Source organism: Chelonoidis abingdonii, chromosome 16 (genome assembly GCF_003597395.2).
Source record: "Chelonoidis abingdonii isolate Lonesome George chromosome 16, CheloAbing_2.0, whole genome shotgun sequence".
NCBI classification, from domain to species: Eukaryota; Metazoa; Chordata; order Testudines; family Testudinidae; genus Chelonoidis; species Chelonoidis abingdonii.
The window spans coordinates 1,604,399-1,621,165 of NC_133784.1; the positions used below are offsets into that span (position 1 = coordinate 1,604,399).

Genomic DNA, 16,767 nt, shown 5'->3' on the forward strand with positions numbered 1-16,767 from the left:
GCTCCAAAAATCCACTCTCTCTGTCTCCCCCACGCTCCCTGTCACACTCCACCCCACCCCCATTTTGAAAAGCACATTGCAGCCACTTGAACGCTGGGATATCTGCCCTCAATGCACCACTCCCAACAGCGCTGGAAATGCTGCAAATGTGGCCACACTGCAGCACTGGTAGCTGTCAGTGTGGCCACACTGCAGCGCTTTCCCTACACAGCTGTACGAAGACAGCAGTAACTCCCAGCGCTGCACAGCTGTAAGTGTAGCCATACCCTGAGAGTACTAAAACAGAAATGAATCCTGCAAACAAACGCCCCGTCTTATTATTAAAGCAAGTTGTTGCCTGCCTCCTCTGAAGCTTTCTACACTCTCAACTCCTATTGATGTGCATGGGAGTCGAAGACACTGGAAACTCAGCACCTTGCAAAATTGGTCCCGGAACAATCACCCTGAATTGTTTTAGTTGTGGGTGGTCCAACATCATAGGCCTTGATTCAACAAAGAGCCTAAGCAGGTTCCTGACTGTAATGAAACTAAGGGTATGGTTACACTTGCAGCTGTACAGCGCTGGGAGTTAAAGCTGTCTTCGTATAGCTGAGATGGGAAAGTGCTGCAATCTGGCCACACTGACAGCTACCAGCGCACTGTCATGGCCACACATTTGCAGCAGCTGCATTGGGAGCAGTGCATTATGGGCAGCTATCCCAGAGCTCAAGTGGCGGCAATGTGCTTTTCAAAGAGGGGGGTGGGGTGGAGTGCGATAGAGAGCCTGGGGGAGAGAGAGAGTGGATTTTTGCAGCCGACACTGTCAGCAGCTGCCTTGGAAGTTCCGACCCCCTCCCCCACCCCTCTCTCACTCACTGAAAGCAAATAGCCCGTTGTTTTTTTCCTCACAGACCAGATAAGCAGCCGCTCCGAAACAGACTCCCCCCGCCCGCCCGCGCGCCACGCTGCGTCTCTCCTCAAGCTCCTTCCTTCCCCCTCTCTTTAAGCAAACACTAGCTGGGGCGTTCCAAAGGGAGCCCCCTGCCTGCCTCTGCTCATTCACAGCAAACAGGAGCTGTGTTTGTTTTTTTGATAAGCAGGTCTCGGAGCCCAGAGTTCACAAGAAAACAAACAGAGGCATCACAACAAAACAAAGAGAATTACCTTTACTTAAAAGGATTATGGGAAGGTTCCGGAGTTCAGTCACAGCGTACTAAGATTATTTCCTGTTTACACTGGCACCCCAGCACTGCAGCAGCGCTATACTCTTTATTCCTTTCATCGAGGTGTAGTACAAGCAGCGCTGTAGCCAGGGAGATACAGCGCTGTATATGTCTTGCCAGTGTGGATGGGGAGTGAGTTACAGCGCTGTAAAACCACCACCAGCGCTGTAACTCTCAAGTGTAGCCAAGGACTTAGAGTATATGATGTCTGCATTTCAAGCTAGGAGTGTGAGTCCCAGGTTGAGGAGACATACTTATGCTAGTTCTGATCAAGGTAGTATGCTAAAAATAGAGTGTAACCATGGCAGCACAAGCAACGGGAAGAGCTAGCTGCCCTGAGTCGTACCTGCCTGAGACCCTAGGCAAATACTTGGGGTGGCTAGTCCTTCCTGACACTTGTGCTGCCATGGCTACACTCTTTTTTTAACATGCAAGCTGGCTGAGTGGGACTATTTCTCCTCAATTTGGGAATTATAACCCAAGCTCAAAGTATAGACATACCCTAAGAGCCCTGATTCAGGAAAGCACTTGAGCGCATGCTTAACTTAAAGTTAACTGAAAACATAACGTTGATGAAGGGGGCTGTACCCCCCAAAGGTTATGCTCAAATAAATGTTTTAATCTCTAAGGTGCCACAAGTACTCCTGTTCTTTTTGACTTCACTGGGACTTAAATACGTGCCAAAACTAAGTACGTATTTAAATACCTTTTCTGAATAGGGATGCTTCAGTGCATCAAGGCCTAAGTGCTTTGCTGAAAGGGTTGGATTTAAGCAGGTGCTTAAAGTTAAGCATGACCTAAAGTGCATTGCTGAATTTGGGCCACAGTCAGTAGTATTTTAATTCATTTTTTACAGGCCTTTTGATTCAGTGCCTAAGCTCTGGACTGGGAAATGGGAAATCCTGGATTCTGGTCCTAGCTCTGCCACTGACCTATCCTGTGACCTGTGGCTTAGCCCCCTGCGTGTAAAATGTAGATGATAATATTGATAATTCAGGATCAAGTTTTGCAAAAGAGAGTTTCACTTTTAGAACAGGTTAAATTTTGGGTCTGTCACTTTTGACAATGTCTCTTTAAAAATGCCTGCTGTCAAATAAAACTAATAGAGATTTATTAATACTAATATTTATATAAGTGATTTTCACTTTACTAAAAATAAAGCAACTCCCTCTTTAGAAAATTGGCAAACTCATACTCATGTTATGAAAAGTATTCCAGTTACATGAATTAAGACAACCATACGAAAATGAAAATAAGCTATTTCTTCTAAAGTGCTCATAGCCAGAATACTGAGCGTGCTGTTCAATAAATAATCATTCTTAAAAGGAACTCAGACACTAATTTCAAATATCACATCTAATCCAGCATAAAGAAAGAGGAACAAACCCCCATGAATATACAACCCTCTTCAGCTCAGATTGTGAAATCTACATGAGGGTGGTTAAAAGTTTGATGATTTATAGAACAGCTCTTATCTGAGGGTATGTCTACACTGGGAACTTCAAAGTGCTGCTGCGGGAATGCTTTGAAGTGCGAGTGTGGTCGCGCGCAAGCGCTGGGAGAGAGTTCTGGTAATCCACCTCCACGAGGGGCTCCCAGCTCTCGGAGCCTGTCTACACTAGGACTTTAAAGCGCTCAGACTTGCTGTGCTCAGGGGGGGGATTTTTTACCCCCCCTGAGCCAGCAAGTTAGAGCACTCTAAAATGTAAGTGTAGACAAGCCCTGATACGTAGTTCTAATAATGTGCTAGAAAATAGTATTCCTTCTATTCATGTGCAGATGAATTCACTTTTGTTCCTTGTATTTTTTAAATAAAATTCAGATTCAGGAAATGATGTATGAAAATGAACAGGTGCCTGATATTGAGAGACTGGACCAGCAGGAATTCAACCTGGACATTGAAGAACAGGAAAGGCTGCAGGCGGAGAGTGAACAAGAAGTGGCCCGGGTATGGTAGAATGGCATGAAAATGTTTTAAATGATAAGAATGGAAGGGAGAGAGGATTAGGTAGGAGCAAAGAGAGAGGAAGCACAAAAGAAGCAAATCCAAGCAGAAAAGTTTGTAAGGTGTTAAATTAATTAGCAGCCTAAATGTGATTTCCCCACTGTCATTAAATACATACACAAGCATTACAAAAGATCTCCTTGAAATGAACAGATCAGGTTGGTTATGGAACCGATCTTGCAGTCAAAAAACAAATTTGTGTCTTGGTCTGTGCCAAGAACTGCTGAGTTCTAACCCCTGACTTTCCCACAGTGACCTTGGGCACATCACTTAATCTCTCTGCCTTTTTCTGCTGTAAATGTTTAATATTTGTCGTGTGGTTTGAAGAGGCGAAGTACGACAGTGTTTTTAGTGCTGAGTACTAGTAATGCAGAATGTCTGCGAAGTTTAGTTGAGGAACCCATTGAAAATTGCTTTATTTTGCATCCCATCCTTCCTCTCTCTGCCCCCTCTCCTACCCCCTCCCCAATCGCAAAAGGTAAGGAAGGAGATTGAGATGGAGAATCTAGCCAAATGCTATCTGCGTGACATCATCAAAAAGGAATGCTGGGACTCCATGTCCATAAAAGGTCATGCAATTAAGGTAACTTCTACTGTCATTTTATTTCATACCTTTCCCCTGCAGTTTGGGACTCATAAAGGTATTGAGGCTAAGTATGCAGGAAGCTTATCACAATTTGGTCTTGCAGAGCCTATGGGAAAGAACTTGCTGCTTCCCAAAACACATACAACTAGAGCTGGGTGATTATTTTCAGGTCAGCCAGAAAACCAAAAGATCAGGAAAAATACCCAGTTTGGTTTTGAAAATGTTTGGAATTTGTCAGCAAAGTCTGTTCAGAGCCAGCTTCAGCTAACATGTAGGCGTACATTCCCCATTTGAACCTTTAGCCCAGTAGCTAGAGCACTTGCCTGGATGTGGGAGACCCAGGTTTGAATCCTCATTCTGGAGCAGGAACTTGAACTCAAAGCTCTCTCCTGCCAAGTGAGTGGGTTATACTGGGGTGAGTTGCTCTCAGTCTCTCCTGTTGAACTTGTTCCACTTTGTATGAATGCTTAAAGATTCATTTGGCCAAAGAGAGAGACCCTGAGAATGACTGTATAGTCTAGTGATTATGCATCTCTGAGGTAGGAGATGTGGATTCAAGTTTAATCTAGTTATACAGTTCTAATAATGTGCTAGAAAATAGTATTTCATCTATTCATATATTGAAACATTTACTTTTGCTCCTTGTTCTGTTTTTAATTTGTATTATGTGAATTGACTGTAATCTATTCACTGATTTTTTCTAAAGGTTGCTCTGAAAAACTTTTTCTCGGCCAAAATTATCAGGTACAATTTGCAAATAGTTTTGAGTCAACCAAAACTGCATTTTTCAGTGAATAACTATTCAAATTTTACCCGGCTCTACATACAAACCTTTCGATATTTCCCCACCGGAGTTTGGAGAACTGCGCAGCTCTGAGTTGGAGGAGCATTGGGTGTTGATTTGCAAACAAGCAACCCTGAAATTCCACTTTGTTACAGAATTCCTTTATGCAGCTTGCTAGAACAAGGAGCTTCTGAAATAGATTAGCATTTACCAAGGCTAAATGCTATTATATTTGTATTATTTGTTAAGTGCTGCTAGAAACACAAAGAAAGGCAACTCCCACCCCAGCTGAGCCTATAAATTAAATAGAAGGACAAATCCAAATGATTGGACAAATAAAAAAATGATCTCGGAAGATCCCAAAGATGGGGCAAACCTAAGCCTCAATCCTGCACTCTAATTCCAGTAAAACTCCCTGAGTTAGGAGCACGGGGTCAGGTTCGTGAGTGGTTTTATTTTTATTTTTTTTAATTTTGAAGACATTTAAATCAACTTTATTTTAACTTCTCAAGACCCTCCAATATTTTGTATTGCTTATGATTACTCCTCAATTTTATTCATAGCAATAAAGCCGAGTCACTGTAACTGTTTACCAACTTGTTGGAGAACAGCTGAACTGAATGGTGTTTTAACTGGGGAAATTTTATTCTAGTCTTTTTTCTCATTTTACAAGTGCTTCCATGCAGCCTATAAGGTGACAAATTACCCAATGAAAGAACGTAGTAAAGAAGAGTTGGAAGCCTTGGAAAGGGTACTGCAGTTAAAGAAGATTGAGTCAGCTGATCTTAAGGTACAATCTCACTCCTATCAACTCCCCAAAAAAGTAGGAAAATATATTAACTCTGGGCCTTCTTCAAGAACATCTTAGCTATGCTTAAGCAGGTAGACATTTGTTTCTAAGCTCCATTAGTAGCCCAAATAAAACTTAAAGAAGAAACAAAAATAAAAGGCATTGTTTATTTTAGTATAAAATAAATTTCATTTTAAGCATTTCGTCTATATCCTAGAACTAGGGGTTAATTATAGAATTGTACCTCTTGAACTGATTACTTTTAGGAATCCTATTAGCTATAAATGGAAGGACTAAGGGGCCTTTTCTACACAAATGATTCTGAGATAATGTATACAGTCGATCAACCTGCTGTGTTTTTGGATATTCAGATTCGGAAGGAGATTGTTGAGATTCAGGCTCAGGCTATACCATCTAAGGAGGAAGGAGAGAAGGTGGAAGAAGAAGCTGTGACTGATGAGAGCACCTCCAATTCCCTGATCGGGAGCCTGAGTGCTCAGTTTGGGGGAGACACATCCATCTTATACCACCAAATGGACCTGCACACCAGGGAGGAGAAGATTAATCAGATCATATTACTGCAGGTGACCTCTTCATACATTTGTGTTACTGCATCGATACTATCACATATACAGGTTCTCAGCCAATCAGAGTTGCTGTTAGATTCTCTCTCAGCAATATACTTTTCTGCTGAATGAAAGTTTTCCTTTTCCTCCCAGCTCATTACTCCACCTTTGTTTAAATCCCTAGATATCTCTATTATTTAAGAACTCCTTACTAGATGCCTAAAAAGCCACAAACCCACAACTGAGGAAGAAGGCTTTGCTGGTTAAAAAAAACGATCTGGTTTAGAGGGGAAGTGAAGATAGCTATACAAAATTAAAATATAATATATAGCAAATGGAAGAAAGGGGAAGTTGATAGAAATGAATATAAATTATATGCTAGGAATTATAGAACATTGATATGGGGAAACAAAGGGACACGAGAAATCTATGGCCAGCAGAGTTAAGGACAATGAAAACGAGTTTTTAAAATATATTGGGAACAAAAAGATCCTGACAATGATATTGTTCCCTTACTAGATGGAAATGGTTGAATTATCAATAATAATGCAAAAAATATAGAAGTGTTCAATAAATATTTCTGTTCTGTGTTTGGGGAAAAACAGATTATGTCGTCTCATCATATGGTGATAACACTCTTTCCATTCCACTAGTATCTCTCAGAAGCTACTAAAGTTAGACATTTTAAAATCAGCAGGTCCAGATAATTTGAATTCATGAGTTTTAAAAAAGCTGGCTGAAGAGCATGCTGGACCATCAATGATGCTTTTCAACCAGTCTTGGAGCACCAGGGAAGTTCAAGGAGACTGGAAGGAAGCTAGTGTGAAAAGTTTTTAAAAAGGATAAACAGGATGACTTGGGAGATTATAGGCCTGTCAACCTGACATCAATCCTGGGCAAAATAATGGAGTGGCAGATATGGGACTTGATTAATAAGAATTTAAAGTAGGGCAATGTAATTATGCAAATCAGCGTGGATTTATTGATAACAGATCCTGTCAAACTTGCTTTTTTTTTTTTTAATGAAATTACATGTTTAGTTGATAAAGGCAATTGTATGCACGTAATATACTTAGATTTCTGTAAAGCGTTTGACTTGGTAGTACGTGACATTTTGTTTAGAAAACTTCAGCTGATAGGTCCCAAAATGTAATTGTAAAGGGGAAATGATCAGACGTGTTTCCAGTGGAGAACCACAGGGATCAGTTCTTGGCCCTATCCTATTTAACATTTTTATCAATGACCTGGAAGAAAACATAAAATCACTGATAAACTTCGCAGATGACACATATTGGGGAAGTGGTCAATAATAAAGAGTTACGGGTCATTGATTCAGATTGATTTGGATCTCTTGTAAACTGGGTGCAAGCAAACAATGTGCATTTTAATACAGCTAAATGTAAATGTATATACATGTATAAGAACAAAGAATGCAGGCCATACTTACAGGATGCAGGACTCTATCCTGGGAAGTAGTGACTCTGAAAAAGATTGGAAGGTTGTGGTGGATAATCAGCCGAACATGAGCTCCCAATATGATGCTGTGGCCAAAAGAGCTAATGTGATCCTGGGATGCATAAACGAGAATCTCAAGTAGGAGCAGAGAGGTTATTTTATCTGTTTGTGGCACTGGTGCAACTGCTGCTAGAATACAGTTCTGGTGCCCTTAATTCAAGAAGGATGTTGATAAATTGGAGAGGATTCAGAGAAGAGCCATGACCTGACCCCCCTCAGTTCCATCTCAGCTATCCTGGGCCTGAGAGCAGCTATCACACTGCTGGGAGCTCCTATCTTTATTTACTGTGTAGAATAGTTAGATTGTTTGTTTACTAGTTAGATTTACTTACCCTTTTTCTTCTCCGTTATTTTTCTAGAAATTTTTTTTTCATTTATTTCTTACTCTTACCATAGTTCATGTTTGCACTCGGGGCTGACCTGCCATAGTTCGAGCCAGGCCTGGTTCACCGGGCTTCAAGTGCTGCCTTTCCTGCCAGGAAGCAATCCCAGTATCAGACAGTCCCTTTCTATGTGTGCAATGCCTAGGTGAGAGAGACATCCCACAAAAGTGTTCTCACTGCAGCAACTTAAAGGCTCGCCAGGAAGGACAGAGACCTGAGTTTAAAACTTATCTTTATGGCTAAGTCTCTGTGCCCAGCATCTGATCCCAGCCAGCAGATCCCCTCTGGACAGTGTTCTGCAGAGGCTTTACTCTCCTCTTAGAGGAAGACTCATTCCTCAAAAGAGTAATGATGAAAAGAGCAGCAACTTCTCCTTCTAAAGAGCCACCGAAAAAGAAGCAGTCTCTGGCTCATTCCTTATTCTCAGTACCAACCGCACCACGGCTGAGTACATATGAAGCACTGGGATCCTCCGTCACCGCCCGTGCTGTGACATCTGCCAAACCCAAGCGGGCAGACTCTGAGTCAAGATGCAAACAAAAGCCCATCTCCTCCATGGTGGTACTGATGGAACCGCCGAAAGACACCAGCACCAAGACTCTCCCCACAGACTATGGGACCATCATCTGCTCCAACAATGCAGAGCACACAGGTGTCAGCACCAATGTCTGCAGCTGCAACAGCATCGCCAGCACCGACCACTTTGGCGTCAAAATCATCAGCACCATGCCATTTTCCACAACACAAGGACTTGCTTGTGTCTTCAGCACCTCAGTCCCAGCTCTTTGGCACTGATATATTCCTGGTACGCATGGAACCAGGCCAACCTGCTTCACCACTGGCCCATCCATTTTCCTGCAAGGAGGATAACGTGCAGCAAGGTGTTTTCTCATTGCACCACTCCTCTCCTCTCTGACCTACTGCAATAGGATCACCTGTATGGCCAACGCCTCATCCCAGACCTGATACCCAGACCTGGTATGGCTACCCATGGATCCCTCCACTTATGCCATTACCAACGCAGTGGCCTTATTGGGACTCCTTGACTGCATACGGGAGGCAATATCCCAAGCCCCCAAGTCCCTACAGGAAAAGGATTAGATCTCCTTCACCATCCTCTGTGGTTGCACCATCAGAGCCCATTGAGGGGAAGCTTTGAGGAACAAGAGGAAGCCCTGGAACAGGACAGGACACCACCTGCCAGTATTTCTTCTTCCTCCCCAGATGAGGCCATAAAGCCTCCACCACCCACAGGCGTGGACGATTTCAAACGCTTTCAAGAACTCTTCAGGAGAGTTGCAGATGGCCTAGAGATCCCTCTAGAGCAGTGGTCCCCAACCTTTTTGTTGCCAGACGAAGGACCATGGCGGTGGTGGAGCATCCGCTGAAATGCCACCAAATTTCAGCAGCGTTTCGTTGGCAATGCCTCTTGATGACGTCGCTTGTCGGTGGCAAGTGGCATCATTGAGAGGCGTTGCTGCCAAATTTCTGCGGCATTTCGGCAGCGACACCTCTCGATGACGCCACTTGCCGCCGACAAGCGACGTCATCAAGAGGCGTCGCCACCGAAACGCCGCAGAAATTCGGCGGCATTTCGGCAGATGCTCGACTGCCAGCCAGGACGCGGGCACATTTAGATGCCCCCACGGGCACCATGGCGCCTGCAGGCAGCGCATTGGGGACCCCTGCTCTAAAGGAGATTCCAGAGTCCCGTAAGTTGATAGACATCCTGCAAACCTTGTTGGCTTCAGAACTAGTGCTTCTAATAAACGATGCGCTCATGGAACTAGCCAAAACTATTTGACAGACCCTGGTAACAATGCCACTTACCTGCGAGAAAGACAATAAAATGTGTTATGTCCCCTCAAAAGAGATGGACTTTTTATTTTCCCACCTAACACCAAATTCTGCAGTTGTCGACCACTCAACCAGCAATAACAATATAGATCCACCCCATATGACAAAGAGTGGAAATGACTAGATGTTTTTGGCCGCAAGGCCCACTTATTAGCAACCTTGTAATTTCGAATTGCCAGTTACTCAGCATTGATGGCAAAGTGCAACCATGTAAACTACTCCAAACTTACAGAATTTATTAATGAGATCCCAGAAGAGAAAACGGACGAATTCAAATCCATCTTAACTGAGGGTCAACTTCTGTCCAGAACTGTCCAAAAGCGTCCTGGCTTCACCTGTCCTGTTTGCCCAAGGAAGTACAGACCACAGTGGAGAACCTCCCCTTTGATGGCCAGAAACTGTTTGCCTCGAAGACAGATGATACTGTGAAAGAAACAAACTCTCAGGTTGGAAGCAACAAAATCAGAGATGGCTTTATTCTTCTTCGAGTGATTGCTCACATCCATTCCAGTAGGTGTACGCGCCGCGCGTGCACATTCGTCGGAAGACTTTTACCCTAGCAACTCCAGTGGGCCAGCAGGTCGCCCCCTAGAGTGGTGCCGCCATGGCGGCTGATATATACCCCTGTCGGCCCGCCCGCTCCCCAGTTCCTTCTTGCCGGCTACTCCGACAGTGGGGAAGGAGGGCGGGTTTGGAATGGATATGAGCAACACATCTCGAAGAACAACAGTTACAAAGGTGAGTAACCATCTTTTCTTCTCTGAGTGATTGCTCATATCCATTCCAGTTATAGTATAGTATATTCTGTAGTAAATAGTTCTTGTTGTAATATAGTTAGCGGGCTTTGGGCGCTAGCCCTCTCACGCGCCCGGCGCCGGGCTCATGCCTGGTTCGCCGGGATTCAAACCGTGCTCGGCCTGCAAAAAGCCGATGCCCACTAGCGATCCCCACGACGCCTGCCTGAAGTGCTTGGGGGAATCACACATCACCGAGAAGTGCCGAATTTGTAAGGCCTTCAGACCGAGGACCAAGAAGGAGTGAGATCAGCGCCTCAAGACTCTACTGATGGAAGCGGCGCTTAACCCTTCGTCCTCGGTACCGAGTGCCACCTCAGCTCCGGCACCGGACCACTGCGGGGCTGCAAAAACGCCGCGGCACCAACCTTCTCCGGCACCGGTCCAGGGGAAGAGGCCATCAACGTCCTCCACCCCAGCTAAACAGGCTCGAAAGGAGCACCCGGTGCCGACTCCGGCCACGGTGGCCGTGACAGGGACTTTGTCAACTCCGGGCCCATTAGGTCCGTCGAGTCCGGTCCCTCCCAGCTCCCCGCCAAGATCTGGGGTAGAGCAGGTGGTCCCATCGACGCCCGAGACCTTCTCCTCGGCCAGGGACCTTATCGCATTAACGGAGCCCGCGCTGCCCCAACCCCTGGCACCGTCGGTGCGGGTTCTTCAATCAAAGGGCAAGCCGACGACCATGCGAGCGCTGTCCCTGGACTCTCCGGGTCAGCACCGCTCACCGTCAAGACCCCGGCACCGCTCTCGGTCCCACGGGAGGTCTCGCTCGCGACGCCGCTCGCAGTCCCGGCACCGTTCTCCGTGACGGTACCGGTCGTACTCGCGGCGCAGGTCATCTTCGCACCGGTCCCGATACTCCTGGCACCGCTCTGGCTCCAGCCATCGTTACCGGCACCGGGACTCGAGGAGCCATTCTCGCCATCGGCAATCCAAGTCCAGGTCGACCTCCCGGCACCGAGCTGGTGGCAGGTCCCGGTCTCGATCGCGGCACCGGTATGGCTCACGGCACCGATCTCCGGCACCGAGGAGGTCTTCGCCGTCAGGGGTGCTGGACTAGTACCACTCCCGTTCGGCTCCTCCGTGGCCCTCTCGCCAGGGATCAATCTCTTCGCGAGCGGACAGCACATACTTAGATGCTGACAGACAGGCCGCTCTCTTCTCCGAGACTCAGCAGGAGCATGGTCCTCAGCAGTGGAGTTTCTGGACCCCCTGGGCGTATCACCAGGCCCAGGGCCCCCAGCAAATCGCTCCGCGTTCGTCCGCCTCCGAACACAGGGCTCCGGAGGCCACTTCTTCACGCCCTCCTCCTTCCCCTACAGAGGAGAGGTCATCTCATCCTCAAGAGCCTGAGCACCCGCCAGAGTCAGACGCGGTACTCCAGTCGGAGCCGCCGCTGGATCCACTCCTGCCAGGTCTCTCCTCGTCGTCCTCCCCGGACAAGGCAGTGGCGGGGACGACATCCACCAGTCCCCCCCCCGCCCCCACTGGACCTCAGGGCACACCAGGACCTCCTCAGGCGCGTAGCACAGAACATGAACATACAGGCTGAGGAGGTCTCCGAGATCGAGGACCCGGTAGTGAGCATACTCTCGGCGGACGCGCCCACTCGTGTAGCCCTGCCCTTCATTCGGACCATCCAAGCCAATGCCACCACCATCTGGCAGTCCCCAGCTTCCATTCCCCCCGCTGCTCGCGGTGTGGAGTGCAAATACATGGTCCCCTCGAAGGGCTACGAGTACTTCTATGTTCACCCGCCCCCGTGTTCCCTCGTCGTTCAGTCTGTGAACGAGAAGGAGCGCCATGGACAACAAGCTCCGGCCCCCAAATCTGAAGAGGCGAGGCGTATGGACCTACTTGGTCGCAAGGTCTATTCTGCAGGCGCCCTGCAGTTGCGGGTCTCCAACCAACAGGCTCTGCTCAGTCGCTACACCTATAACACCTGGGTGGCGGCGGATAAATTTAAGGAGCTGCTCCTGCAGGACGCTCGTCAAGAGTTCACCGCTATCCTTGACGAGGGAAAGAAGGTCGCACGTACTTCCCTGCAGGTGGCTTTGGACGCTGCGGACTCAGCCGCCAGGACTCTGGCCTCAAGGGTCACTATGCGCCGGATCTCTTGGCTTCAGGTCTCTGGCCTTCCTCCGGAACTCCAATATACCATCCAGGACCTTCCGTTTGAGGGCCAGGGCCTGTTTTCGGACAAGACTGACCCTCGGCTGCAGAGCCTTAAGGACAATAGGGTCATTATGCGTGCCTTGGGGATGCATACGCCGGTCACCCAACGTAGACCATTCAGGCCTCAACAGCAGCACAGGCCTTACCCCCAGCCCAGGCGAAGACAGGACTTCGCCAGGCGGCGGGATAGGAATGGCCAGCATAGGCAATCGGGTAATCAGAGGGGACAAAACCAAGGTCCCTCCTAGCCTTCCTCCAGGCCGAAGCCCTCGTTTTGAAGGTGCGCCCGAGGGCGCTGTGCCAGTTCCTCCTACGGATCCATCTCCTCCCTTCTCCAACCGTTTTTCGTTCTTCCTCCTGGCGTGGTACCAGCTTACTTCAGACCGTTGGGTCCTCCGCACATTGCGGCTTGGTTTCCACCTACAGTTTGTTTCGTACCCGCCCTCCCGCCCCCCTCCCTCGACCCACTTCAGGGAACCCACTCACAAAAAAATACTCCTCCAGGAGGTGCGAACGCTCCTCGGCAAGGGAGCCATAGAGGAGGTTCCAGAGAACGAGAAGGGCAAGGGGTTTTATTCCCATTACTTTCTGATCCCCAAGGCCAAGGGAGGTCTCAGGCCCATCCTCGACCTACAAGAGCTCAACAGATACCTGGTGAAGTTGAAGTTCCGTATGGTATCCTTGGGGACCATTATCCCATCCCTGGATCCCGGAGACTGGTATGCCGCCCTCGACATGCAGGACACTTATTTCCATATAGCCATCTTCCCGCCCCATCGGAGGTTCCTTCACTTCGTTGTCGGCAGCCGTCACTATCAATTCACGGTCCTCCCGTTCGGCCTCTCTACGTCCCCGAGAGTGTTTACCAAGTGCATGGCCGTAGTCGTCGCCTTCCTTCGCCGCAGTCGCATGCATGTATTCCCCTACCTCGACGACTGGCTTATCCGGGGACCCTCAGAGGAGCGAGTCCTCGCTCACGTCCGCATGTCAGGAGGCTTTTCCTGAACCTAGGCCTGAGGCTCAATGCCGAGAAGTCAGCTCTAACCCCCACTCAGAAGATAGAGTTTATTGGCGCCGTTCTGGACTCCACTCTGGCCAGGGCCGTTCTTCCTTTGTCGCGGTTCCAGGCTTTGACAGCCATCATCCACGGGTTGCAGGCAGCGCCTTTGACCTCCATACGTACTTGTCTGACTCTCTTGGGCCACATGGCAGCCTGCACGTTCGTCACGATATACGCTCGACTCCGCCTCAGGTCCCTCCAGTCCTGGCTCATTCCTCAGCTCCGTCCGGCCAGACGTCTGTTGGATACAGTTGTCACGGTTCCTCAGGAAGTCCTCCACTCCCTCCAGTGGTGGCTGGATCAGTCCGTGGTGTGTGCAGGGCTCCCGTTCCATCCGCCCCAGCCCTCGCTGTCCCTAACAACGGACGCATCGGACTTGGGATGGGAGCTCATCTAGGTACCCTGCGGACCCAAGGCCGCTGGTTTCCTCCCGAACTAGCCCTCCATATCAACGTGCGGGAATTAAGGGCGGTCCGCCTTGCTTGTCAAACATTCCATCAGCAGCTCCAGGGTCGCTGTGTTTCGGTTTTCACTGACAACACAACCACGGTGTACTGTGTAAACAAGCAGGGCGGCACGAGGTCTCCTCCTCTTTGTCGGGAAGCCATGAGGCTGTGGGACTTCTGCATAGCCCACTCCATTCACCTCGTTGCTTCCTTTCTCCCAGGGATTCGGAATACGCTGGCGGATCGTCTGAGCCGGTCCTTTCACTCCCACAAGTGGTCCCTTCGCCCGGACGTCGCTCTTGCGCTCTTCTGGAGGTGAGGACGTCCCCATATGGACCTCTTCACGTCCCGCAGGAACAGGAAGTGCCCGATGTTCTGCTCCTTTCAAGGTCGCGAACCGGGCTCGGTTGAGGACGCCTTTCTGATTCCATGGGCGACGCACCTCTTCTATGCATTCTCTCCGTTCCCGTTAATCCACAAGGTCCTTCTGAAGGTGCGCAGGGACAAGGTCCGCTTGATTCTAATCGCTCCGGCGTGGCCCCGGCGGCATTGGTTTTCCATGCTGCTGGACCTGTCGGTAGCCGATCCTGTTCCCCTGCCTCTTCACCTGGACCTGATCACGCAGGGCCACGGCAGGCTCCATCACCCAGACCTTCCGTCGCTGCACCTCTCAGCATGGCTTCTGAGTGGCTGACTAGATCTGAGTTGCATTGCTCTTCCCCGGTGAGGCAGGTGCTTCTGGCAAGTAGAAAACCTTCTACGAGGGCAACGTACTCAGCCAAGTGGAAGCGCTTCACGTGCTGGTGCACGGAGCGGCGCTTCCGCCCCATCGACGTTCCCGTCCCAATCATCCTCGATTACCTTTGGTCCCTCAAGCAGCAGGGCCTAGCGGTGTCCTCTCTCCGGGTTCACTTGGCGGCTATCTCCACCCTCCACCCGGGGAGCGATGGCCGCTCCATCTTCTCCCACCCGATGGTGTCTAAGTTCCTTAAGGGTCTGGCGTGTCTATACCCCCAGGTCCGCCGCCCCGCCCCTTCTTGGGATCTGAACCTGGTGTTGTCCCGACTTATGTCCCCCCCGTTTGAACTGCTGGCTACATGTTCCCTCCTCTACTTGTCCTGGAAGACGGCATTCCTAGTAGCCATCACCTCTGCTAGGCGTGTGTCGGAGCTGCGCGCCCTCATGGTAGAACCCCCGTATACGGTGTTCCATCAGGACAAGGTGCAACTGAGGCCGCACCCAGCCTTTCTCCCCAAAGTAGTCTTGGCCTTTCATGTCAATCAGGACATATTCCTTCCCATATTCTTCCCGAAACCTCATTTGTCTCGCCGGGAGCAGCAGTTGCACTCCTTAGACGTTCGTAGGGCATTCGCCTTTTATGTAGAGTGAACCAAGCCATTCCGCAAATCCCCCCAGCTTTTCATTGCCATAGCTGAATGGTTCAAGGGGTTGCCTGTCTCCTCGCAGAGGATCTCCTCGTGGGTGACATCCTGTATCCGGGCCTGTTATGACTTGGCTCATCTTCCTCCGGGCCATGTGACTGCACACTCTACTAGGGTTCAAGCATCTTCGACGGCTTTCCTTGCCCACGTGCCCGTCCAGGAAATCTGCAGGGCAGTGACCTGGTCCTCCGTCCATACCTTCACTTCCCACTATGCCCTGGTCCAGCAGTCCAGAGATGACGCAGCCTTTGGCTCTGCCGTGCTGCACGCTGCGACCTCTCACTCCGACCCCACCGCCTAGGTAAGGCTTGGGAATCACCTACTGGAATGGATATGAGCAAGCACTATCTCGAAGAACAACAGTTACAAAGGTGAGTAACCGTCTTTTCAGGACATGGAATTGCAAGGGAAGAACACAGCTAACAGAGAGCATCTCTGCCTCAGTTTCTGCAAAGTACAAGCCAAATCACACAAGCATTTATACCTCTTTGTGCCGTGCATTAATTAAAAACATCTGCATTTTATTTAGGCTATTTGCTATCTATTTCAGTATTTTCTCACTTTCTTTTCTCAAACATGGTTATCTCACAGCTAGGTCACACTGACTAGTCTGCTTTTTTCCACTCGCTTCTGACGTGAGCCCTGCTTCTACCAGTCTCGTGATATTAGGCTAAGACTTGACAGAACAGTTGCTCTGTCTCTGACACTTAAATAGCTGCACTTAAACCCTCTCTTTCTTTCCCTGCTTCCACAATGCCCTCCACACCCTGAAAGACTCTCAGGCATCTCTCTGCATCTTGGGGATATACACACTTGCAACCAAAAGAAAACAGGGTAGATATTATCCCTACCAAAGCACACAATCCACCCCATACACTCAAGAACAGAGACACTACAAGACACAGGGACGGAGGCAGAGACCTTCGAGGTGTCAGCCACATCCACCTTAATCATCTGCTTCTCAACCGTCCTCTGCTAAACAACAATATTTGAGAGTTTGGTCGAAAGTCCAAGCAACCTCCTCCACGCACCAGTGTTGACGCCATCGTCCATCCCCATTTTGGTCACTGTTTGACCCCTTTCTATTTGGCATGGACTTCCATCACCGTAGACAGATGGGTCCTAGAAATAACCCATACAGGCTATGTGGTACCGTTCATCT

At 48.8% G+C, this 16,767-nt stretch overlaps 1 protein-coding gene across 8 annotated transcripts in view; it reads left to right on the top strand.

Moving 5' to 3' along the window:
- CFAP43 (cilia and flagella associated protein 43) overlaps nt 1-16,767 on the top strand; it is a 106,559-nt gene that overhangs the window by 60,435 nt on the left and 29,357 nt on the right. For 7 of the 8 annotated variants that reach the window (XM_075072877.1, XM_075072881.1, XM_075072878.1 and 4 more), the window contains 4 exons: nt 3,025-3,150; nt 3,686-3,790; nt 5,251-5,367; nt 5,739-5,951. In XM_075072877.1, the coding sequence (XP_074928978.1) occupies nt 3,025-3,150; nt 3,686-3,790; nt 5,251-5,367; nt 5,739-5,951 (561 nt within the window). The remainder of the gene's footprint in view (nt 1-3,024; nt 3,151-3,685; nt 3,791-5,250; nt 5,368-5,738; nt 5,952-16,767) is intronic. The other variant, XM_075072879.1, reaches the window with a different exon arrangement.